Source organism: Peromyscus californicus, unplaced genomic scaffold, assembly GCF_007827085.1.
Source record: "Peromyscus californicus insignis strain IS unplaced genomic scaffold, ASM782708v3 Scaffold_8__1_contigs__length_139910024, whole genome shotgun sequence".
Taxonomy (NCBI): Eukaryota; Metazoa; Chordata; class Mammalia; order Rodentia; family Cricetidae; genus Peromyscus; species Peromyscus californicus.
The window spans coordinates 74,062,719-74,089,596 of record NW_026294606.1 but is presented as its reverse complement, the minus strand read 5'-3'; the positions used below and the strand labels follow the sequence as shown (position 1 = coordinate 74,089,596).

The 26,878-nt window shown below is 43.3% G+C and overlaps 1 protein-coding gene and 1 long non-coding RNA gene across 9 annotated transcripts in view; one reads left to right on the top strand and one right to left on the bottom strand.

Moving 5' to 3' along the window:
• LOC128104062 (uncharacterized) overlaps positions 1–24,382 on the bottom strand; it is a 61,847-nt gene extending 37,465 nt beyond the window's left edge. The window contains exons 1-2 of the long non-coding RNA XR_008215854.1: positions 23,906–24,382; positions 23,450–23,753 (exon numbers count right to left, since the gene is read on the bottom strand). This is a non-coding gene — a long non-coding RNA (uncharacterized LOC128104062). The remainder of the gene's footprint in view (positions 1–23,449; positions 23,754–23,905) is intronic.
• Positions 19,566–26,878, top strand: part of Prtfdc1 (phosphoribosyl transferase domain containing 1) — a 112,813-nt gene continuing 105,500 nt past the window's right edge. For 2 of the 8 annotated variants that reach the window (XR_008215851.1, XR_008215852.1), the window contains exon 1: positions 19,577–19,858. Coding sequence is in view for 5 of the 8 variants with exons in the window: in XM_052728817.1 (XP_052584777.1) it covers positions 19,811–19,858 (48 nt within the window). In the remaining 3 variants the exon portion in view is untranslated. Of the gene's footprint in view, positions 19,946–26,878 lie in introns of all 8 variants that reach the window. The other 6 variants (XM_052728817.1, XM_052728821.1, XM_052728816.1 and 3 more) reach the window with 6 other exon arrangements.

The following is a 26,878-nucleotide window of genomic DNA, read 5'->3' as shown; positions in this document are numbered from 1 at the left end:
TGAAAGTGTGGAGAGCTTCCTCCTAAGTTTCCCATGTTCACTCCACAGCACAACATACTCCGAACTTCTCAGATCTCACCGGAACATTTCAGAACAGAGCGACTTCTACTCTGCTTTCCCTGTGCCAGCCCTGAAAAAGAATTCACGCAAGAAAGAAAGGAAAATCTCCCTATATCGGAAGCAGGAAGAGCTTCAATACCTTCCTTGCGGATAATCTTTTAAAATCTACAACAGGAACTGGAGAGGCAGCTCAGAGGTTAAGATCACTTGTGTCTGCTGCAAAGGAGCCAGGTTTGGTTCCCTGAACCCACAGGGTGGCTCACAGCCATCTGGATCTTCAGCTCCAGGGCTATGACACCCTCTTCTCACTTCCACAGGTACCATGCACACACATGCTGCACCTACATATATACCCACAGACAAAATAGTCATACAGATTAAATAAAGCAAAGAAGTCTAATTTCTTTTTTAATCTACTGCAATTTCCACTGGCATTTTTCATTCCTTCTAGCTCTCCAGTGATGGCCAGAGTTACCAGGTTCCTTGTGGATAGGAATCTAAATATATATATACATACACACATACACACAATGTACTGCTTTAGTCTTTATCCCTTATGTCTTTAGGCTGTGGTGGATCTCTTTCAGTTTGGGGAGTGTTGATCTATGATTATTGGCCAGGTTACATCTGTGCTATATTATATTTGTATCTATATAAGAGGGTCAGAATGATTACAGAAAAATCTATTGTGGAATACAGAATTAAGTCAAGAGTAATACAATGAGAAAGAGTAAACTTAATGAAATAGCGGGTGCTCAGCTTATTTGGGGGGTGCTTTTCCTTAGGACAACACCAGGCTTTTCATCATTTCTTGGCATGGCATCCATTTAGGTCAGTCCAGGTGGTACCAGCTGCACATGATGAAAGATATCACACAGTTTCATTATGCCAGTAATGACAAGAGGAATGAGCCGTTCAGACCAGCCGGACCCATCCCTGACACACTCTCATATTTTAATATGCATAGCACATAGACACAAGCACACATACACAGAGACGTTCATACACACAGAGACACATCACAGGGAGATATACACAGATACATATATACAGGCATACACAAAAAAATACAGAGACATACACAGATATATATATATATATGTATATAATACATATATACCTAAACACAGAGACATACACATATATATATACAAAATACATATACACCTAAATACAGAGACATACACATATACATACACATATACACACATACACTCATATATACATACACATTCACAAAGACACAGGTGTACATATACATATATACATGCACACAAACACACATAAAGACCACGGATACAATACATCCATATAAGCATACACACACACACACACACATATATATATATATATATACATTCATAGACACAAACATATACACTTACACACAAGACATACATATATACACATGCATACATACACTCTTACACACAGATACACACACACACACACACACACACACACATACACACACACACCAGTGGAAAAGTTCTGAACTTATGGAGGTAGAACCTGAACCTGGGCCCTATGGCCTATTATATTGATAAAAAAAATGGTGGGCCTTGCTCACATAGGAAGTAAATCTGCTTATTAAATTAGGTTAAAAATAAAATCATTCTGTGTTTCAAAGGCCTTACACAGACAACAAAATGAAACACAGCAACATGGTTGCATTTTTATTTCTATAACATTTTCATTTCTATAGAAGTAATAGACTTACAAAAGGCTTACTGGTGTCTGCACCGTTCAAAGGGCTCAACCTAAGTTAACTCAATCCTCCTAATCTGTTCTGCAAGTGTAGTTATTGTTCTATTTTACTGACAGGGAAACTGAGGTAGAGAGGATAGGGCATTGTTCAGCATCTCATCATTAATACTTAGCTATATAATGCTAATAAAGAGAGTATCCATGCCCCCAAGTAAACATACTCAAGCTGCTTTAGGGACCTAAGTTCCCTTCCTAAGGTTTCCTGCCCCAGCTTCCACTGCCATCAACATCTGCATTTGTGGAGCTGCGTACTCTGAGCGAGGCTGCACAGACACACAAGAAAAGGGTGTGAGGGAGCAGGGTTAGCAGCCCAGGCTGTCAGGGGGTGCTGGGAAAAGATGGGGTGAGGAAAGATGTTTGGATGTCCAGAAAAAGGCCCAGTGGGGGGAAAAAAACTGAAGAAAACTGGAGAGCATTACAGTTCAAGAGGAAGTCAACATCACTTTCAAAGCCACTGAGAAAGCTGCACATACCATCGCATGGGATCTCTTATTTGTTGGGCACCTGACCATTCAGGCTGCCATGCTTTGCTTGTAAATGACCCTTACGGGTTCACGTTTGACCACATGGTTTCCATCTGGTCATAAGGACTAAGGAGGTTGTGGACTTTTGGAGAGTGGTACCTAGCAGGAGGAAGCAAGTATCTGAGGGGTGAGACTTGAAGTTGATGGCCTGGCTCCACTTCCTGTGCATTTTGCTTCCTATTCTGACAGGATGTGAGGAGTGCCAAGGACACACTCTCACTGCCATGTAGGCATCTTCCAGTGTGCCTTCCTCATGATGGTGGACTGTATCCCCTCAAACTGCAAACCAAATAAATTGTTTACTTCTGTCCTATCACAGCAATGTGTAATATTAAAAACAGCGTTGGAAATTGGGAGCATTGTTAAAAGAAACCTGACTATTAGGTCTTCAGCCTTTGTGACTAGTTTGCAGAAATAGTTTGGTCTAAAGAACTTCTAGAATCCTATAATTAGAGTTTAATAGCCATTCTAGTAGGAGTATGGAAGACTAGCATGCCAATAGAAATGCAGACAGCGAAGGCTCATGAAGTTTCCAAAAGGACCAAGGAACTGAGCCAGAAGGCATTCATGATATATTTTAGCAAAATAATAAATGCTATATTCTGTTTCTGTCCTGAACATTTGAGTGAGGATGAATTAGAAAATAACAGACTAAGTTGTGCATAATGGTACAGTCTAGTGATCCTAGCACTTGAGAGGTGGAGGCAGGATGATCAGGAGTTCAAAGCAAGGCTCAGCTATATAGTCAGCTTAAAACACAAGTAATGACCTCATTGATTTGGCAGAAGAAAACTCAAGATGTACAGCACTCAGGCTGTGCCATGGCTGTTACCCATGACTCTAAACCAAGATACACTGAGAAAGAGCAGCATACGGTGCTAAAAGGTATGGAAGATGTGTGGCTCAGTGAGGAATGGAACATCAAGGACTTCAAGGGACAACAAGGCTTGTCTGCAGCTACGGACAAAACATCTGTATTTGTTAAAAGAGATTCGAGCCACTGAGAAGCTACAGGCTTTGCTCTGGGACATAAGAAAGGTGTCTTAAGGGCAAAGTCTCACTCCTCTAGAGCTCCAGAGTTAACACTGATAATTCATGGAGAGGAAAATGCCTGGAAAAACAGAGCCTTAAAGCTGAGCAATGGACCTAAGGATTGGTTTCCCAGATTCAGCCATGAACTCACAGCTGCTGCTGCTGTGGTCTGAGTGAGTGGAGGGACAGACTCTGTCTTGAGTTGGTAATGGAATTGTCCATCTTGTGCTGTTTTTTTAGGCAAACAAAATAAGAGGGAGGAGTTCACCAAGATTTACCAAGGTCCCAGATATCCACGAGGGTCAAGTTATTTGTAGCAGGGTCAGATTTTCAACACAGAGCTCCTGAGTGAGCTGCCTGTCAAGCTGTGACAGTGAAGCCACGTTGTAGTGGAGATGTTAGGATATTGGTGATGACAGAAACATGGTATCCTTACTAAGGAGAGCTACAGGCACTGCAGGGAGCTGGCTCAAAAGAGTCATATGTGTCATGCAGCTTGGAGGTTGCCCAGGCCATGTGGAGTCCAGATGCTGCCATTACAAAACCCAGATGCTGGACATGCAGGGTTGGTGTTTGCCCTGCTGTATTTTAGTCTTACTTTGGGCCCATCTTTTATTTAGTTATCACTTTTTAAAGATTTATGTTTAAGTGTGTGTGTGTGTGTGTGTGTGTGTGTGTGTGTGTGTGTGTGTGTGTTTGGGTGGGATTTGTGCATGTAAGTGCAGTGCCTGCAAAGGCCCAGAAGAAAGGGTTGGAACTCCCTAGAACTGGAGTTACAGGCAGCTATGAGCCTCCAGATGTGGGTGTTGGGAAACAAAGTTGGGTATTCTACAAGAACCTTACATGTTCTTAACTGCTGATCCATTGAGCCATCTTTTATTTTTCTTTTATGTTATAGGGTGTCTTAGCCAGGGTTTCATTGCTATGAAGGGACACCATGACCACAGAAACTCTTATAAAGAAAAACATTTAACTGGGGCTAGTTTACAGTTCAGAGGTTTAGTCTATCATCCATGGTGGGTGGTATGCAGGCAGACATGGTGCTAGAGAAGGAGCTGAGAGTTCTACATCTTGATCCACAGGCAGCAGAAGGAGACTGTGTACCACACTGGGTATAGCTTGAACATATGAGACCTCAAAGCCTGCCCTCACAGTGACACACTTCTTCCAACAAGACCACACCTACTCTGATAAGGCCACACCTCTTAATAGTGCCACTCCCTATGGGCCAAGTATTCAAATACATGAGTCTATGGGGGGGGGGGGGGGCTTATCTATTCAAACCAGCACACAAGAGCTTAGAGTTACAAGTTTGTCTAGTCTCAGACCAGACTTTAGACTTTTGAATAGTGTTGGAACTGTAAGACTATAAGGATTCTTGAAGTTAGACTGAGTTTATTTTGCAAGATACCCAGGAGCATAGCTGTGAGGGCAGTGGTAGAGTGTTACAGTTTGGATGTAAAATTTCTTTCACACACTCATGTGTTTGAACAGCTGGAGAGGCTGTGCTGGGAGATGGTGGCTCCTTTGGGAGGTGGAGCCTCACTGGAAGAGGAAGTGGTTCTCTGGAGGGTGTTGCCTGAGGTTTACAGTCCATCCCCAGTTCCTGCTTCCTAGCACACTAAGATGTGAGAGGCTGAAGCACCCCAGCTGCATGCTCACACCACTGCAGAGCCAGCTGCCACCATTCCTTTCCCACCATGATGAACTGCATCCCCTCACTTAAGACGCTTCTTTGGAGTGTTTTATCACAGTGATGAGAAAAAAAAATAAAAATTAACGTGAAGGCTTTGCACAAATTTCATTTCCCTTCTTTATCTACAGCTGGCATAAGTACCCCAGGAGCAAACTGCAGCACTGAATTTATGTTCTCACGGGAGCCAGTTTTTCATCCGCGTTATTCTGTCAGATAGAACCGCGTCTGGGTGTATTTTCGTGAGGTATTCTTAAAGGTATCATCTGTTGGTGAGTTACAGGCTGTGCTTGTCACTGTCTCTATGACAAGACAGCTCAAATAAGCAGCTTAGAAGGGAGCCTTTATTTTGGCTCATGGTTGTAGAGGCCATTGGTTGCTAGGCCCTGGGGCAACATAGCACAACATAGCTTGCTCAGACCTCTGTAAGTAAAGATAGGAAGGTCTCAATATTCCCTTCAAAGACACTCCATAATGACTCAGTGTCCCTCCCACGAGGCCCCACTTCCTAAACGTTCCATCAAGACCAATAGCATCACAGATTGGTGACCAACCCTTAACATGCAGGTCTGTGGGGGCTGTTTCAAATCAAAACTACATTATAGGTAAAGCCGAATATAATGCTTTTGTCGGCCAATTGGGTCTCTTATTCTGAAGTTTTCGAATGCATACTCACTGGCACTTCTTTAACAGAAGGTTTAGATTCCAGATAATTCTGGGCCATTCCAAGTTAAGCAGTCCATTAAATATAAGATGAGACAATGTTTCAGAGGGTTGCTGGCAATGGAATTACTCTCTCTCTCTCTCTCTTTCTCTCAGACAAAATTTTCACTGTGTACCACAGGCTAGCCTCAAATTCAAGGTCTCTTTGTCTGTACCTCCCTCCTGGTATGTTATTTTGTACTTGACATTTTCATACACAAAATTATTAAATGTAGCAGCTCCATAAGGTCCATGACTTGCTTAGCTCATTAAAGAACAAGGCAAGAGTTGTAGCCCCTGTGTTTTCAGAAGAAAATCCAGAAAGTTCAAACTTGTCTGTAATTGAAACTTCTAGAAAATGAAACAGCATGCTAGAAAGGACCCAAGAGTAGAAGGAACACCCATAGGGTGGATGGCCTCTAATAAAGACGCCTACCTGTCTTCATTGAGAACTTACTTCTTCATTTCCATAGCCATCTAACCATTTGGAGATTAAAAGATCACTCTAAGTGGGAAGGAATGGCCCATCAGGACCCTCAGCTAATTTTGTCAAGCACGTGGATTTAATTTTCTAAAAACCCCAGAGAACTGTTGGTGATCTACCTACTGTGTTGAAGAACAGTCTGAGCAAGCAAGTCATGTCTATGGCCCCCAAACCTTGTGAACTCAGTGTGTGTGTGTGTGTGTGTGTGTGTGTGTGTGTGTGTGTGTGTGTGTGTAGAGAAAAGGGAAGGGAAAAGTGGAATATGGTGGGTGACCAAGCTAACGATATTAATGTAGCCATAAAGATCTCAATCACATGAATTAGTTAGGATGCCTCATTCTTTCTACAGAAAAAACTGAACTTCAGGACTGACTCTAAAGAGTTCACATTAAGTGGCAGAGACAGGTCATAGTAGACATCCTTATTTTAGGTTTTACCACACAAGCAGGCCAGTACCCTATATAACCGGCTTACTCAGGATCGCATGCTTGGTTCTATATTAAAGAGGTCTAAGAGGGAAATCAGCTTTAAGCCTTGTGTATTTAAAATAGCATTGTTCTTGGCTGCCTTAAGTATGATGTTCAGCCTCCTGAGACTCACCACCTTTCTGTATAGGGGGAATGGAGGTCTATGTTCTCACAGGCAGGCACTGGGGGAACCTGGAATGTTCAGCACACAGGGTCGTTCCTTCAAGGGGAGGAAGGTAAAACCTGTTTTCTGCCCAGAAGGCTGAAGCAGATGTGCTTAGTAGCCTGGTGACCTTTGCCCTATCTGTGTAGTAGAGACTTTCCAGCTTCAGACCCTCCTCCAGACCCATCTCATAAACTTGTTTTTTCTCATTCAATCTATAGAACCCATCTTTATGGAAGGTGTCACGTTTTGATGAAGTCTTGTCTGATCTGTATTTTGCTTGCTTTTTTGTTGCATGCAGGATTGAGTTTAGTCACAAGAATAGTCTTCACTAGGTTGTACTGTGTTTAAATAAGCCCAAAATAAACCACTCAAGGTCAGACTCCCAAAATATGACCCAACACTGGCTAACTGAACTTCATTCTTGCCTCCCAAGGCTTGTTTCTTTGCTGCTCATGAAGGCCACAGAGACCCCTGCATGGCTCTATGAGAAATGAATAATATTAATGAGCTTCAGAAGGCTATTACTATTGTGTTATTACTTATTTATCTGATTGCTGCAACAAAAGACCCAACAAAAGTGAATTAAGGACAGTATTTCAGCAATTCCAGGGTATACAGTCCATCATGGCACATGAGCAGGAGGAAGCTGCTCCCACGGAGTCCACAGTCAGGCTGTATGGAGTGATGAGTGCTGTATTCTGTTCACTTCCTTCTTTCTGTTCAGCCCGTGGAGCAGTACTGCCCACACCTAGGTGAGTCTTTCTACCTCAACCCAATCTAGATAATCCCTCACAGACAGGGCCAGGGGTTTGTTTACATGCTGATTTTAAATCCTAGCAGGCTAATAATCAAGATCAACCATTATATATTTATATTAATAATATTATATGTTATAATCTCCCAATTCCCGTTTTTTGAAACGTAAGTGGTTCTCAACCTGTGGGACATGACCCCCTTGGGGAGAATCAAATGACCCTTTCACAGGGGTAGCCTAAGACCATTGGAAAACAGAGATATTTACATCACAATTCATGACAGTAACAAAATTACAGTTACAAAGTAGCAACGAAGATAATTTTATGACTGGGGGTGGGTCACCACAACATGAGGGACTGCAGCATTAGGAAGGTTGAAAACCACTGATCTAGGTAAAAATAGAAAGTCATTGGTTATCAAGTAGAAAGTACAAATCCTAAATTTTAGTTTTGTTCTCTTACCTGAGTTTTGTTTGTGTTCCTCTGTATTTGCAATACCATCTACCTTTATCTTTGCATTCATGTAACCAGATTTCAGAAAGAATGAAGTAAAGTCCTTCTCAAAACCCTGCTCATACCATCCATACGCAGGAAGGCCACAGATCTACTGTCTATGGTTCTACTAGTGTTGGGCCTATTGTTCTCTTAATTTCCTGAAAACCTATGAGGAAACGATTCAGTCCAGTTTAAGAATTGTGTCATCTAGGGTTGTTGGACTTGAACCAGTGTTATATTCTCCACTACCCCAAGTGACAGCTGCAACTTTCAGGAGATACTTTTGAGTGTCACAACCAGGAGTGTTTAGCCAGAGATGGTGCTAACTAGTCTACAACGTAGAAGATATTTCATAACAAGGATTATAAAGCTCCAGTTGTCACATGGCTAATATGGAGAAGCTGACTTGAAACCAGGTTAGAAATGCATGGAGTTTACATGCCCGGGCATGCCCAAGGGCAAGATCTTGCACAGTGTGTCCCCAGAGCACCCCCAGACCCCTGGGCTCCCCTTTAGGCTCCAGATCCTCAGAGGACGTGCCATGTGGAAGAAGGCTGTTTCTGTGCTCAGCACTTCTCTACCTTCTGTATTCTGTCGATAAAATTGCAGACTGACTTTTTGGAAATTTGGATTGTAATTTTTCATGATTCACTTTGATGTCAGAGTTTTCCTTTTTTTTTCTCTTTTATAAGAAAAAATAGTATTTGGAAAAACTTTTAAATCTTTTCTGTTGTCTCTAGAGTAGGGGAAATCACTGGAAACCTATGTATGTCCACTTCTAAACAACACAGAACCACTTCTGGACAGCCATTTAAAGGGTAACCTACACAATCACTCTCAGCATTTATCATGTTCAAGCTTGTTACTTCATTTTTTCCCATTATTTGGGTGCTAGGACTTTAACCTGGGACCTCACACCTGCTAAGCAAGCATTCATTCTACTACCAAGCTACACCCCCAAACCTTATGTATGTCACTTTAAGAATTCAACATAGTTGATTAGATAACTGGATTTATGACAGGATGTGAGTGACTCATTCGAGAACTCAGAAACACAAACCAGTTTTAAGATTTAGGAAAACAAGTTGAAAAAGAATGCATAAAGGTCATAGACAACCCTGAAACTCCAGAAACTCAATATAAAATGTAACACAGGGCCAGACATGTAGCAAATACTACAGAGCACTCACTTCACATGGGCACAGGCCTGGGTTCAGGTCCCATAGCAAGGAGAGCAAGAGTCACGTGGTCTGACTATGTAGAGAAAAAGTAAGGGCTTAAAGCCCAGGTATGATTTGCACAATTGTTGAGGTCATCTATCTACACCACTGAAGCTTCAATAAAGTCCTTAGTCCCACAGGGAAGACTGAGTCAGCCATGTCTCATGTCTCTATTCTCTGTAAAAAGGTCACCAAGGTACCTGTTCTCCTGGCCGGTTGTGCTGAGTAACCCAAGAATGAAAAGCCAGCAACATCAGTCTTGGAGGCAGGAAGACAGTACAGGGTGGTCAAGCCTTACTATGTAAAAGAGATTTTTCTTGTCTCCCATTCCTTTGGGTCATTTGAATTAAGCCTGTTGAAATGTTCTCAATTGTGTGACTTTTATTATTAGATTGTTTGCTACTCGTGAGTTTGATAGGAACCAAAGAGAACCAGAAGGAACTTTTTCAAGTAGTCAGGAACTGACCATGTTGGCCTGAGAGTAGAGTTCAGAAGGATCCTGGGGGGGCGGGGGAGAAACAAAGGCAAGGTGAATGAGAAAAACCGTGGACCACAGTGGTCGAATTGCATCTCAAATGGCCTGTGGAAGCAGAAAGCAGCTTCAGTCCAAAAGCCACCTCTGGGGTCTGCACTGGTTCGTTTTTGTCAACATGACACAAATTACAGTCATCTGGGAGGAGGAACCTTCACTTGGGAAAACAGCTCCATCAGACTGGCCAGCAAGCATGCCTGTGTGGCATTTCTTCATTCTTGATTGATTCAAGAAGGCCCAGCTCATCGTGGGCGGTACCACCCACCCATGGGCAGGTAGTCCTGCTGATGACTGAACCCTCTACGACTGTGGAGAGTTTGCAATGTGGCAGGTCCAGAACCTAATTACAGTTTATCTTGGGCTACCTTTAGCCCACTGACTAGCCATTCCCTGCTTGCTACCTCTGTATGGGAACTACCATCCTGACTACAGATTTAAAAAAAAAAAAAAACCTTCAGGATAAATTAAGAAAACCCCAATTTTTCACCAACCAAAAGGCCCGAGTCATCAGATAACATCTCAGGCCCAGAGCTAAAATTTCTCCACTTTGCTGTAATCATGCAATTAATGTCCCCACTGATATGCTTGACAAGTGTCTTGATTAAGGACTTTCTCCGTTCTGTTATTATAATAACTTCATGAGTCTGCTTTCACATGGGAACATGGAATTTGAGGTAGCTTAAATCTGTGTTTCTGGGCTATGATCACTCAAATTTGGCTAAAAAAAAAAAAACAAAAACAAAAGCTTATTCTTTTTGAGGCGAGTGCTGCCCTTTTGCATTGACATTAGAAAGAGAAACCAACGTAGGACAAGATCCCTTTAACACCAAGACAACTTTCAGTATCTACAACTCCTTCCCCAGCTCTTCTTTACAGAGACACTTGGAAATCCATTATAATTTAATTTTTAACTCAGAATTTTCATTTGATCCATTTATACTTTTCCTTACAGATAAACTATAAATACTGAGATTAGTTGGGTATTGATATATGATAGGGAGTTTATTTGAAGTGTATTCATTTAGCTTGCAGTTAAGTTTTATTGTTGTCCTTTATAATCCAAACATTAGGAGCACTAAACCAAGCTATTTGCTTCATAATATAAAATAAATGAAAAGGCAATGGTTTGAAAACTAGGCCTCAATTTAGATTATTACTGTACTAATTTGATGAGAAGTTTCTAGTAGATTCTTTTGTTTTATGTACACATGCACGCACGCACGCACGCATGCACGAGCGCGCGCGCACGCGCACACACACACACTCTTAAGTTTACAGCATTCTACAGAGAGAACGAATAAGCACAACTTCATGGGGATTTTTTAACTCACTTGCGTAAAGAACCTTTTTCAGATTGCTCGTTTATTTTTTAAAATATATCCAACAAATTTGGTTATTAGTATAATATTCTTTTTTAAGATTTATTTTTTATTTTTATTTGTTTGAGTGTTTTGTCTGTATATATGTCTATGTACCACATGTGTGCCTAGTGCCCATAGAGGCCAGATTCCCTGGGACAGGAGTTGCAGAGGGTTGTGAGCCACCATGTGGTGCTGGGAATAGAACCCAGGTCCTCAGGAAGAGCAGCAAGTGCTCTTAACTGATGAGTCATCTCTTCAGCCCCTTAATGCAGAAATCCTAACTGATAAACAATTCCGTTTTTTAAAAAAATCCAATTTAAATACTGGATCAATATATTAAGCATCATTCTAGTAGTTGGCACTTTAGAATGTTGTTTAATTTTTCACTTTTACTGTGACATGAAGGACTAAACTCAGAGCCTTGTACACACTAGGCAAGTGTTCCACCACTGACCTACACACCTGCTCCCTGAGTATATTATTTTATATATGCTGGGTTTTAATGATTAACTTTTATTATTCTTAATTGTGTGTGTGTGTGTGTGTGTGTGTGTGTGTGTGTGTGTGTGTGTGCCTATGTGTGTCTATGTGTGGGTATGTGCACATGAATGCAGAGTCCCTGGAAGCCAGAGGCCTCGGATCCCCTGGAATTGGAATTACAGGCAATTGTGAGCTGCCACATGAGTGCTGGTAATCAAACGTGAATCCTCTGGAAGAGCAGTCAAAGCTCTTACCTGCTGCCCTCCCCAAAGCCCTATGTAGGCCTTTAACAAGCCAAAGCTGGCACCATCTTCATTGAACAGATGTAGCAAATAAAGCAAAGGAATTAAGAAATTTGCCCAAGGTCCAGTGATAGGAAATGGAGCCTGGTTTTAAAACTGAATCTGAAACCGAAAACCGTAACTTGGAGCCAAAAGCCTGGACCAGAGCACCATAAACTTTTCATTGGTCTAGGTATAACTTTATGCTAAAACCACATTGTTTTAAAGTAGTTCATAGAGGAGCATGAATCACAAATTCAAACTGACTTTTCCTATTAGTTCCAATTACCGAGCTCTTACATATATGTCAGTTAACAAACAGGCTTTACCTTCAAATCTTAAAATGTTTTCATAATAAAATTTTACTTGATTTTTAAAACAACCCGTAAAATTTACTATTTTCCATTAATATTGCTCACTACATTTAGCAGTACACATCAAAAGCCTTAAAATACTTATTTCTCCCAATTTAGAAATTCTTGTCTTCTAGAAGTAACTAAAATACACATATTTTATTACAAACATATTCATTTATAAACTCAAAATTTGTAACTTATAAACACATTAAGGAATGGTTAAATAAATGATGGCCCTGGTGTTCCAAAAGACGTTGATAACGGATCATAACGTGGAAAAACACTCATGTTTTCTTTTTATCTTACTTGGAGTGTGAAGCTAAGGAGAAGAGTAGAGAAGGGTAGAGTACACATTTATTTAGTCACAATGTAAGAGCTAAAGCAAACCCCTCATCCCCACTCGCCCAAGGACAGATAACTTCCCAGAATGCTAGAGGCTGTTGTCCACGTAAGATAACGAGGCATGTGCTTTCGCTTCAGTAATCAAGGTTGGTTGCCCCAACAGCACTGGATGTGCTTGATCACACATAGGCAAGAGGTGCATAGGCAGGAAGCATGTCAGGATGTATGCTTGTCCCTGATTGGACAAAAGCAGAAAGACGTAGCCTTGTGGGTGTGGCCTTTAAAGGCACCTGGCTGACCTAATTCAGCGTCATTTCTCTGGGAATCCTGGATATGGACCTGGCCAGTATTTAATAAAGCTTGCTTCAGCTAGGCAATCGTGGATTCAGTCTTGCTCCTTGCAATTTTCAAGTTTAACAACAACTATGTAAAATGAACTTTCCACTGTCAGAGAACCTGAAGATATCAAGATATTCACCCATGTTTTAAATGCCTTTGAACTTTATTTCTATTTTCTTTTCCCTTGTGGGTGGGGTGTAAGGGGCTAGGAAGTCACTTTTTATACACTAAAGTGAAACAGAAAAATACCCTTTAAACTTCCTTTTAAAGTTATAAACAGAATAGCTAAACCTCGGCTAGTTTGATCTTCTGTGTTAGGTTCAACCTGCAAAGACTCCCACGAGCCCTGCTGAAGGAATGAGTGTACTTAACCTCCCTCGTTAGAAACACAAACTCTCGGGCTTTCATTCAGGAGCCACAGAACTATCTGATGTATTTGTTGCATTTGCTCCCATGGTCCGAGCTGTAGGATCCCTGGTTAGAAATAGCCAGGAGCACCGGGCGGTGGTGGCGCACGCCTTTAATCCCAGCACTGGGAGGCAGAGGCAGACAGATCTCTGTGAGTTCGAGGCCAGCTAGGGCTACAGAGCGAGATCCAGAACAGCCAGGGACACATAGAGAAACACTGTCTCGAAAAGCCAGAGAGAGAGCGAGAGAGAGCGAGCTAGCCAGGAGCTCAGCACACCCACACCCTGTGTGGCTTGTCATACCACTTCCCAGTTGTGCTTCCTGGCTCACCAGTTACTCTATATGCTGACGAAGTTAAATTATCTTCACAAGCCCCTGAGAGCTAAGAGGAGACAACACGGTGGCTTTCCTCTCTGCTGCTACTGAGAAGGTTGATATTGTTGACACCGGGAAGTGGGGCAGGTAGAAATAAGATCTGGTCTTCTAGGACGTCTCAGTGGTTCAAAGCACTGACTACTCTTCCAGAGGACCCAGGTTCTATTCCCAGCACTCACAACTGTCTGTAACTGTACTTCCAAGGGCATCTGGGGCCTTCTTCTGAACTCTGTAGGTCATGTATGTATGTGGTGCACAGGCAGACATATATGCAGGCAAAACACCCATATACATAAAATAAAAAATGAAAAGTATAAAAAAATATTCATGTCAACTTAAAATATGGCCCAAACTGCAAAGTCAAGGTCTTTGAGGAGTTGAGATATAACTAAGCCATGGCCTTCAAATTTTCTACTGTGTATTCTTTACAAAAACTATCAATATATAGTTTGAAAAGTGTTGATAGTATCTATTCCTTTTTGTGTTTCTTTGATACCATATCTAATTTCTTACTTGGAGTTAACATTAAAACCATAAATTTAAGTCTTCTATGTCGCAATTTTTGAAAATTTTTTAAAAGTTTAAAAAAATGACAAGACTCTTTCCATCTTTTTCACCCTTAAGTCACAACTCTCAACCTCTCTCCTAAGCATCTCCAACCTTAACTCTAAAATGCACCCCAGAACCCAGCATTCCCCACTTCCCCCCAGGCCAAAGATAGCTACACAACTAAGCAGAATACACAGCTTGTCACCAGCCAGTAGGCCATTAGTCTTCTTTGGGTACTAGCCAAAGCTGTAGACCTTAGAAAATTCAAATTTGGGTTCTCTGTGGTTTTGTTTTGATTGTTTGAATTAGACACTTTTCCATAAGAGACTCAGCACTGGCCGAGGCACCATTTAATTTTGCAGAAGCTCCCACAGCACCATCCAATGCTAATCCATTCATTCAAAACCACACTGTGTTAGGGTCAGGTACAGAACTTTTGCCTCCAACCCTGTGGGTTAATTTAGTGCTTAGTTGAGAGTTCCTGCAGCTGTGTCCTTTCAGTGACTGCTTTGTGGTGGCCAAGAGAGTTGAGGTCGCCTGCCAGGACTTGGAATCTGGAGGGACACATGAACACATTATTCTTTTTCTCTGTAGCTATCCAAATCCTCTTCCGGTCAGATGGGGAGATAGTCAGAGGGTGTTCTGAAGCCGCCCGACAGCTTACTGCTGCTGCTGCTGCCATGTACGACAGTACTGTGAGAGAACGGGCTTCCGCCTACCCTCAGAGTGATCTTCAACAGAAGGTTAATTACAGAAGAAGGTGCGATACATAAAACCTAACCCCAAGCAGCTTCTGGCTTTAGTTGTGGGAACTGCCCTTTCCTTTTCTCAAGAACTACACGTTGGGTTCAGTCTGCAATGAGAGGCCAGAAAGATGGGTTCCTACACTTATTGAATGCAAAAGAGGCTTTTTGTTTAAGTTGGTTTTTACAACAATTATTCAGAACTTCAGTTCTCTTTACTGCAGAGACGGGAAATTACCTCAGAGGTCGAAAAGTTTTTACTTGGACTGACCGTCTGGAGGAAAAGTTTTTGTTTTGTTTTGTTTTTGTTTTTGTTTTTTGTTGTTGTTTTGTTTTGTTTGTTTTGGAAAGTGTTTTGTTCAGCGTGATGGAAAAGCAAAATGCCATCATCATTAGCACGGGCCCTCCTCCACAGTGGCTTCTCTCCAGATTCCCGCCAGTAATTCTGACTAACCGTCTGAGTCACCAAGTTTCAGATGTTTATGGATTTCAACACAATTCCCAGGCTTGCAGGATGCTTATTTATTTATTTATTTTCTTGTCTCGGGACTTGGAAAGAGTCAAACGCCCTTCTGAATTTCCCGTCCAGTGTCACTGGATGACTGGGCACAAGGTGGGCAGATGGAAATGCTCCTTCACTAACAAAGGTCCAAGTGTCCCCGAACGTCAAAAGATTAGTAAGTACCTCCAACTTGGAGGAGATTCAGTTAATGATAAATATTTGTGTTTCTACCATGGTAGTGATGAGAATTTAAAAAGAGAAGGACATTCAGTGAAACTGTGGAAAAGTGCATGCTTGGGAAATGCGGTGCACTGACTTTTAACATGGGAATGGTGTGCATCTTGGGTTTTGTGCCTCTCAAAAGAATTATTAGTGGACGCTCGGAACTAACGTACCATTTTTTAATGAAAATAACAATCCATTGCTTTAATTATATTCTCATGTTTTCCCTGTATCTTTTGTCACATCTGTCCCAGGTTGTCTGTAGATTATAAGTGTATCTGAATCGCCGGGCGGTGGTAGCACACACCTTTAATCCCAGCACTTGGGAGGCAGAGGCAGGAGGATCTGTGTGAGTCTGAGGCCAGTCTGGTCTACAGAGGGAGTTCCAGGACAGGCTCCAAAGTTACACAGAGAAACCCTGCCTCGAAAAACATAAATAAATAAATAAATAAATAAATAAATAAATAAATAAATAAATAAATAAGTCTGAATCTTATGTCAATTCTTTTAAAAAAATATACATTTCCATTTTATGTGTATGAATGTTTTGCCTTCATGTATTTAAGTGTACTTTGTGCATGCCTGGTGCCCGTGGAGGTCAGAAGAGGACACTGGATCCCCTGGTACTGGCATTGGATGGTTGTAAGCTGCCATGTGGGTGCTGGGAACCAAACCCAAGTCCTCTGCAAAGAAGCAAATGCTCTTAACTACTGAGCCATCTTCCCAGCCCCTTATGTCAATTTTAAAAAGTAATTCCTAGGATCTGGAGAGATGGCCCAGTGGGTAAGAACGGGTGCTGCTCAAGCATGAGGACCTGAGTTCCTGTGTATGGCTGTGCACACTTGTAACTCAGCATTGTCTGGGGTGGAGACAAGAAGACTCCTGGGGTTCCAGGCTCAGTGAGAAAGCCTATCTCAAGGGAATAAGGTTCCATAGTGAGAGGCCAGGGTACTCTGTGTCTTGCCCTAGCCTTCAGGTATGTGTACACACACACACACACACACACACCAATTTCCTGTAATTTTATAAGATAATTTCATAAATCTTCCCTTTTCATCTTTTTATTATTTTCATAACATGTTTAATTAAAATAGAATTACATCACTCACACCCTTCCCATTCCTCCTTCCAGCCCCTCCCAGTTCCTGTCTCTCCAACCTCCTCCTTGCTTCCCCCCCAAATTGACATCCTCTTTTACTTTCTTATTGTTATGTACATTTATATGTATTATATGTATGCACAAACATACAAATACAACATGCTAAGTCCATTTGTGTCATTGGTATAAGTGGTTTCAGAACTGACCACTTTGTATTGAATAACCAATTAAGGGGCTCACCCCTGGGAGAGGGCATTTCTTCTTCTCTTGGCAGTCATAAACCTTTCTTTGCTCATGAATTGTTTTCCACATCATCTCAAATTGATAATGTTATAGTTTTTAGCATTTTTGAAGGATTTTCATGCATGTTATCTCATTTTAGCCTCATTACTATATGCAGTACAGAAATGTTTTATCCTGCCTTTTACAGAGGAGAGAATTGAAATCCAACACATTGATCTTACTAGTTTAGACTCATGCATTAAAGACATAGGGGTCATACTAGAATTGAAATTCCTATCCAAAACTATTTCACTACCTTTTTTACAGAAATTAGAAAGTTTGCCTCTAAAAATTCCTAATGTAAGATTAATAATAAAGCCTGGATAGATACATTGTTGCTCTTCTCTCCTGGTCATTGCAAATATAATTTAATATTATATTACATTCATGTGGTCCAGAGCACCAATTATAGTCTGACAACACAAAATATAATGATAGGAAGTAAAATAAATTTCGTATTTTAAAGAGTTTATTCATCATTCTTTATAGAATGTCCTACAATGGTGTATATATAGAATGTTCTGGAACATGAATTCATAAGATTCTCGTTGTCCTTCAAGCTAGCTACATATTTTTTTCATCGTGAATTCATTGGGGTTTATATTTAAACAGATGGTCTTTTGGGAAAGGTCTATCTGCCATTTTCCAGCCAACGAGCATCCTTAACACATGCTCTTCTGCTGAGACAAGTGCCTTGCCATCTCCTGTCCCCCAGTATGTCCTATGACTTCACAATGAAATTCTTCAGGCTGAGTTTGACCTTGAAGCAGTTGGACACTCAAGTGATATTATCTTCAAGCCTGGTTTGTGAACTCCCCAGAGCCCCACCCCACATCTACACCATATCCAGTGGGAAGAGCGTGGCCAGTGAACAGCATTAACTTGCACTCCGGACTCTAGAGTTAGGTTGTTACCATAACAACATGACTTTTCAGTTCCTGGACATTTCTTTTTTTTAAGATTTGTTTTATTTTATTTTATGTGTGTGGGCGCTTTGCCTGACTGCATGCAACATGGGCATGTCTCATGCCCACAGAAGTTAGAAGAGAGTATCAGATCCTTCAGAACTGGAGTTATGGATGGTTACCATCTGGGTGCTGAGAATTGAGCACTCCGTAAGAGAAGCAAGTGTTCTTGACCACTGAGACATTTCTCCAGCCCAATTCCTGGAAATTTCAAAAATATTGCTTCTGAATATCTCCTGGGCCCCGTACTGAAGAATTAAAATGGAGAACAGGTGAGAGGCAGCCACAGAATTGACTGGTTGACTCACGGTTTACCTCTGTGCTGGGGACCACCACCTATTGACACAGCCAGTGGGCCAGCACAGGGCCGGCACCTTGTACCCCTCTTCTTCCACAATTCCTGCACTTGGACATTAACAGCCACAGTGCTAAGCATGGCTTGTCCACCACACATAAATACAGTATTATTACACAGTTATTCCAGTCTAGGGCAACATGAACTGATGGATAACTATTTTCCCTTCAAACCAGACACAATCAGCATTCCTCTCGCCAGTGTGTGCCAGAAAGCGAATACTGAACATTTCTTTTGCAGTGTGTGTGTGTGTGTGTGTGTGTGTGTGTGTGTGTGTGTGTGTGTGTGGTGGTGTTGCTGTTGTTGGGCTCATAACCGGTGCGGCCTTTCACATCCCAGGCAAACGTTCTATCACTGAGCTACACCCTAGCCCAGCAAAAATCTTTGGGAGAAGACTGAATCAAGAGAACTATACCCATGTGAGGCCTTTAAGCCCCAAAGTGGGCCGTGTTCAGGCTCTGGCAAGATGTGGGAAACGAAGGACACACATAAACAGAAAGCAGGACCTTGGAGGAAAGAACAAAGAGGAGGGCGCTGGGCTAGGAGAAAGCTGGGATTAGGGGTTGGGTTTGATAACAGATTCATAAAACAGGGCTCTCTAATCCGAGTAGGGCAATTGCCTTCAGCTACAACCTGAAACAATTAGAGTCAAGTGGTAAATTAGATACAGTATTTTGTAAAAAGTCCCTGTCCTGGGCCCATCCGATCACTAGGGTTTGGTCAGAGGAAATGCGTGCTTGTGGCTCTTTCCAACTTCTGGCAGGATGCCAGGAGCTGAAACCCTCCGGGATACTCCCGGCCGATTCCCAATGCCCGAGAACGCTCAGCACTGCCGCTCTTTTATGCTTTGACTTGGGACAAATGTGCATTTAAAACCTGGCAGGGAGGAGTCTTGGAGATTGCTGGCCTGGGGGCTGCAGCGATGGGCTTTGGGGTGGGGTGTGGGGAACAAATGACAAGAGGCTGCATTCGCTCCAGAACTGTCCCATATCCCCGCGGGGTGCGGAGCCGGCAGAGGGACAAGCAGCGGGCCGCCAGGGACGCTCCCTGGAGCGCGCTCAGGTGCATCAGGCGCTGCTCCACAGCTGCTCCCCGGCCGCCTCGGGAATGGGGCTCGGCTGAGGTCGCGGCTCTCCCGCCCGCAGGCTGGGGGGCGGGGCGGCCCCAGTCCCATCCCCCGCGTCCCATCCCCCAGCGCAGCCGGGCCTCCACATCCTCCCGGCGTCTGTCCTCCCCGCGTTCCCCACGAGAGACATGGCCGGGAGCAGTGAGAAGGCGCCAGACTCCGGGCGAGGCGTCGTGGTAAATGCAAACTCCGGACCCCGGGCTCCCTAGCTCGCTCCTCTCCCCTCCCTTCGTAGCATCCCCTTTTAGCTGAAATACGTTTGGGTGAGAACCGGCCACGGCTTTGTTCCTCCTCCCGGCGGAGATCGCTGCCTTCCTCGCATCCTGGCCTCCCCTTTCCACCCCAACTGAGGAAACCTCTACTAACATCGCTCCTTCATCCCGAGTTCCCAGTAACTCCTCCCCTCCTCCCCTTCCTCGGGTCCCTGGCCTGGAAGCCTGCGTGCTACCTGGCCCCCAATTGTGCTAGCCACAAAGAGCCTGGCCTGAGAGCTGGGGTCTGGGAAGACCCCAGCGTGCTGCTCTAGCGGCTGCCTTCTCACTTCAATGAGTTTCGAGTTTTGTTTTCATAAAAAAGCTACTGAGAACTCTTCAGGGGAGTCAAGATACAAAGTAGCACAAGTGAATGAAATCCGAGCTTTCAATCTGGGGCGCGGCTCTGCAGAAGTCGGCAGTCGGAGCGCCCTAACCCTGTCTGTGAAGGAAGACAAACTGGATGTGTGAAATACCCAGTAGTGTGTCTCGTGATGGAAGGATGGAGGGTGGGACCAGATCCGAAACTCTTCAAATCTAGGGATCATTCAGGTGTCAACCAGAGGGTACCCACCTCCCAGAATCCTGGAATTAAACTCCAGCGGAGGGTGGTTATGACTACCAGGACTGGTGTGAAAAGGTGTGAGGGTGGTGGGTGGGCTGACGCGTCACTAAGACTGTCTTCCCAAAGCTCCGCGTGTAGTTCGCAGTTAATCTGTTTATGGAAATGAATGGATTGAATTAGAACAAGGGGGTTGGGAAGGAAAAGCCTCTCACTTAAATAGAACTGTTCAGGTTGAAATGTGGGGTTCAGCTCTTAATTTAACAGCAAGTCCTGCCTTTCTTAAAGGAGGGGTGCCTTTAGTCTGCCCTGCTAGTCAGGTCTTACTGTTGGAACAAGACAAAGGCTCTTTTTCCTGGAATGTGCATTCTAAGGGAGGGACATAGGCAAGCAGTGTGAAAACACATAGTCAAGATAATTCAGACAGCCCGGTGGACAACCGGAAGGAAAACAGCTACTGGAAGCGGGTGGGAAGCAGTGTCTTTGCTCATAGGATCAGAGTTGCAGTGACATTTCACCCAAGATCCGAAACATAAACAGAAGGTGACCATGTGGGGACCCAAGGCACAGAGAGACACATAGCAAGAGCAAAGAAGAGATCGTTGTATCTGATTTGTGTTTTTACAATAAAAACATTCTAGTCACCTTAGGGATGATAGACCAGATGGGAGGGGTGTGAAAATATGAAAGAGGAAATCATGAAATTAACTCCTTTATTAAGTCTATAATGCCCACAGCTCAGGTTACCCTGTAGGCAATTTAAAATTCATACTTGAAACTCCAGAATGTGACAGGGTAGATTTGGAAAACCATCAGCGGAAGGCTGGTTAATATTTGGGGGATGAATGAATGAAGTGGAAAATGGAAGAAATTAAAACAACTGTTGAGAACAGATGCCTGTGGAAAGCCTCCAAATGTGAGAGTTACACTGTGGCACAGAGCCAGACAAAGGGACCACCAAAAATGAAGAGCTGTTGGCAGAAAGCAGAAGAGTAGATGCCTAGGAACACAGTTGGGTGGAAGTGGATTTGCCAGGGTCGTGAGATCTTCAAGAGTGTCAGATGCTGCCAAAGGAGCAGGTAGCATGAGAGTGGGCAGGAGGCCTTTAGGGTGGAGCTTCTTTCAAATAGCCACCCCTAGAATGCTTAGAGTACCCTGTATAGTAAATCCTAGATGCTTCTAAAGAACATGATCCGGCAGGTGGTGTGGCTCAGAGGCAGAGCATTTGCCTTGCATAAAATCCATCCCCACCACTGATTATTAAAAAATCAAAAGGAGATAAATCTAGATGTATTAGTAGGATGGGTAGATTATTGAAGTCTAAAAAGCAAATGATAGAACAGTGTAAATATAATAGTCCCATCTATTAGTGTCAACAGAGGCCTTCTAGTGAGAGATGCATGAACATAGCAAGCGTGCGTAGGAAGAGGAGAAGCCGTGTACATTAGCTGGTGAGGAGCTTGGGCCCCAAGAGTAGTTGCTCTACTGCACAAAGTGCCCCCAAGGTTGGCAGTCACCAGTGTAGGATGGAAATGTCCCCCCACGTATGTTAATTTCTCCAGTAGAACTTGGACAGTAAAGTTCAGAGAAAATTCAGGTGCTGAAGAAAGGAAAGGGTTAAGAAAGCCAGAGAAGAGAAGTGTGCTAGCAAAACAGAGAGCTCTTAAGGATGGGGTGAAAAAAATCAAGAGGATGTTATAACAATAAAAAAAACTAGTAAGGAAATTAATAAATAATAAATTAAAATGATTAAAAAAAACAGGGTTTTATCAGGCACTTCTTTTGTGTTTTTGTCAAGTCCTTCATTTTATCAGAACAAATCCGTAAGTAGGTACCCAACACTCTCCATTTTGCAGAAACAAAGATGAGGAGGGCTCTGAGAGAAGACGTAAAGCCTCCCATTATGTAGTTAGGCTAGGCACGTAACTAGCAGGTGACAGCCGCAGACTCTGAGCCAGCTTTCAAACACTGTGCTGCACAGGAGCCTGTCACTCCAGAGGCAGGGCTGCTCTGGAGGGCCGGTGGGCTTAGGGGACTGTGTTGCTTCATGTGGAATTAGGAAAAACTAATTGAGTGGGACAGTTGAAGGAGTTACAAGATAGTTAGAAAGATCAGGAAGGCAGGTTTTAGTAAAGCATCCAAGGTGTTTAACAATGACTAGGAAGGAAAAACCGGGTCTGGAGAGCTATGGTGGCAAAGGTAACGGTTAGAGGAATATGGAGCTGAGGGATCTAATCATGACACGGCACCATTTGTGTAAGAAGAGGGACTGCTAAGAAATCTAAGCCACTCATGGTCCAGCTCTACCAGATAAAGGATACCTGAACAGAGAAGTCTCTCCTTCCAGGGAAAGGAAATAAAGGTAAAGACCTGTGGCTGCTCTAGATGGTAAAAATAAAGGATGGCTGAGGTGTCTGCCGGAGACAAGACATTGAGTGAGCTCTGTAAGGCTCAGGGGATTGGTGGAAGAGAGGGCAGAAAGAATGTAAGAGCCTCAAGATGGGGAAGGGGGCTGGGAAAGAGCAGGATGTAGGGATGGGAAGCACGAACTCACAGCAGCGGGGTGTACTGATATGGGGCCCACAGAAGTCAGGCCCTCCTAACAGTCAGCTGTGAAGAGAGAAGGGACCCAGAGGACTTTATCACATGCTGCTGATCTGTGGGAAACCCACAGATTCTGGGAGAGGGGGAGGCACGATTGTGTACCCACTGTGGAGCCCGCCAGGCTCTGATGGTAGGTCCAAACTCAGTGTCACACAGGTGACCCTGGTTAAACAATCTGGGACACTAAAGAAAACCAAAGCAAGTAGAGGAAAGGTAATTATAGGGAGGAGGGGTTGGCTGGAAGGGGGTCAGAGAGAAAAGGAAGGAAGGTAGGTCCAGAATACATAGTGCACACATATGAAAATGTGAAATAACAATTCACTAATTAAAAAAGTTAAAATGGGTCTTACCTGCAGATGACTTTCAGTTGACTTGGGTAGGAGGGGCATTAATGCATTATAAAGAATAAATAGTAGCATACAATAATTGCTAGATGAAAAGATGTAGACTGAGTCCAGAGATCTTGCTCAAAGTTGGGTCACTTGGTTTGGAGCTAGTAAAGTCACCAGATGTGTAGCTGATACTTCCTGATTATTTCTCAAGGAGATAAGATCTTCTCCTCCTGCCTGGCTTTTGGGGGTCAGGTTCTTAAACAGATTTGTCCCTCCAGTTTGTGCTTTACTGAAGTGTTGTCAAACGATCCATAGTTGGTACCTACACAAGTAAGTTTGGGAAAAGATGAGAAAAAGCAAAGTTACTGTTGAGTTTCTGTTATGCTTAGCTCTCTCCTTCCCTTGTGTGGCAATATCTGAGAATAAATAAGAGGAAGAGGAATAATGCAGAAGAGGAAGGCGTTGGGATCCAACCTGTCCTGTGGCCCGTTGAGCTCTGTCATTGCATTAGCAGAAGAACATGGGCCCTGCTTTCAGGACCTCTTGGGTCCACCGTTCTAGCATGGTTGAGTTGGACTCTGGGGCTGGGCCGGCTGATGTTGCTGTCTGCGGTTCTGTGCTGTTGGAGAGAGAGGCACAGGCATGAAAACCAATGACAATCGTCTGTCTGCAGGGGAGAGTAGGGCCAAGTGCATGGAGCTCGGAGGGGGACAGAAGCAGACTTGAGCTGCATCCCATGTGTTTCTGAGCCGTTTTTCTCGCTGGAAAGTAATAGTCTAAGGGGGAAAAAATAGGTTGTCGATGTAGCTTTAAATGCGACCGAGAGAGTCAGATGGGTTCTGGATTTGGACGTAGTATAAAAATGACTCAGTGACTGTGTTTGTCATTTCTCCAGCTTGGAGATGTTTTTGCCTCTTTGAACAGAGAAGGCATTGTGTGGAATAAACTTAGAACACGTTATCTGTGATCCTGAAACTATTTAAAGATTTCTTTGTTTTTCATTTTTTTGTTTGTTTTTTGTTTTTGTTTTAAAGCAAGTGAATCCATTACCTAAGGTTCAGAGGCACCCCGCTTCCCTCTGGGGATAGACTTACTCATTACACAATTCGTGTGCAAAGACAGTAAAGCAGACCTGGAGCCTCCTGTCTCTGGTTGTCTTATCTCCTCAGTGAAAGCACCATTTCAGATTAACTGCAAATAGTGGCCACTTGTGATTGTGAGAACAGTTTTAGAGAAATGCATTTCTACCAGATTTAATTTTACTGCTTGAGCTGGGGTAGTAAGACTTTGGCAAATCACACTGAGGTTTTTCCTTAAATGAGTTAAAACATACTTATATAAATGATTATGAGTTATGTAGACAACCGATGCTTCAGTATAGTTACATGCCTAATGTTATCGCATAAGCACTATAGGCCACGTGCTAGTGAGGCTTGTATTAATTTTCTGTCTTATTTAACCTTTACAATAGCCATGTGAGGCAGGCGTTGCCTTTATTTTAGAGACGTCGGTATGTCCAAGGTCCCATAGCCAACAGACTTGCCCTAGAGGAGCTAGATTTTGAAATCTGTGATATCCACCATTACTCATGTTGCTCCGAGCTACTGATTGCTCTGACCATTTTCACATATAGATTTGTTTCATAATTTTCTTATCATCTTTTCCTTTCCTTTGGCATACGTGTGTGTGTGTGTGTGTGTGTGTGTGTGTGTGTTGGGGGGGTTGCATTTGTTTAGTGCTTCTTACGCACTCACTATTTGATGTTATGCACTCCATAGATTTTACTGTATCTTAAAGAAAAGGAAGTCAAGGACTGGGCACAGTGGCACACATCTTTAACCCCAGCTCTCAGGAGACAGAGGCAGAAGCAGGTGGATCTCCGTTGAGTCTAAGTCCCAGTCTGGTCTGCATAGCTAGTTCCAGGATAGCCAAGCCTACATAGTGAGACCCTGTCTCAAAAACTAAAGAAAGAAAAGGAAAACAGGGCCTCCTAATCTCACGGCAGTAAAAATCAGAGGGGAACATGACCTTGGCATAGAGAGGAATCTCTGTGATTCAGAGCAAAGATCTGTAAGGATTTGCATGAGGGGAGAAAAGAGCTCAGGAGACCACCAGTGTTGTGAGCAGATGAGCTCCAGGAAGTAGAGTGGGTAGCATCGTATGTCCAGAAGGAAAGCCAGAAAAAAAGTGCTTGGGTGATCTCCCTGGATGGTCGTGACCGTGCCAAGGGGCTCTCACAGAGACTGTATGCCATTCAGGTGCAGCTGTTAGGTCACTGGGCAGCCACTCTGGTGTTAAAGGTTACAGCAGACTCCTGGAATTTTCATGGTGAGATCCAGAGTTGCTCTGTACAAGTTCACCAGTCATGCCAACCAGCGTGCTGGTAAGGTGCAGCGAACACAACACTTTTTGCGTTATGCAGATGATGTATACTCTTTGGCCAGTACTACAGTTCCGAATCTCCAGAGCTTTGAAGAGTAGTTATTTCTATCCAAGCAGACAAACTAAGGGTTGAGGTTGGAGTTCTGAGGTAAAGACTGTCTCGTTCATTCGATTCTTCAATACTTTTTAGTACTCAACAGATCTCAGATCAGTGATCTGAGCTCTAGGGATTCAACAAAGAGTAAGATAAAGTCTCTGCCAGAAGTAGCTCACATTCTAGCGGGATGAGACAAGTCAGAACACACACACACACACACACACACACACACACACACACACACACACACACACATCTAGTAGAATACATGCTATGAAGGAAAGTAAATTAGATATGAAGGATACAGAAATGGGATGGGAAGGGCAGAGAGTGCCAATTTATATTTGTGGTCAGGAAAGGCCTCTCCATAAAGGTGACCGTGAACGAAGACCGAGGAAAAGAATATGCAAGCCATGTGGTCATGTGCAGTAAGAGTATCGTAGGCTAAAGAAATAACGGAATACTACACATTTTCAGCAGATTCAATCAGTGAGGAGAAAGCGGTTGGAGCAGAGTGAAGAGAAGGTGCCAGAGAATCAAGAGAAGGGCATTCTTGTGGGCCACAGTGAGGGCTCCAGGTTTTACTCAGCATGGAATGAGAAGCCCTTGAAAATGTTGGAGTAAGAGAATGTCACGGTGTGAAATTCACTCCTCAAAGCTCGTTTTAGCTCCCATAGTGGGAGAAGCACGGACAGGTTCGGCCATTTCCGCAGTAGGCGAGGATGAAGTGATGGCAGCGTAGACCCAGATCGGGGCGGAGAGGGAGCGGTGGGGCTTGCTCAGGTGTGGTTCTGCTCACACTGGGAGGGAACTGGGGAGAAGATGAAGGACTGAGCGGCACAAAGATTAAAGGGAGAAAAGAAGCCAATGCTAAGGTCTCAGTCTGAGGAACCAGAAGAATGTGTTGAGATAAGGAAGGGATAAATTTGGGGAGATATAGCATGAGTTTGGTCTGGCTAGAGACCAAA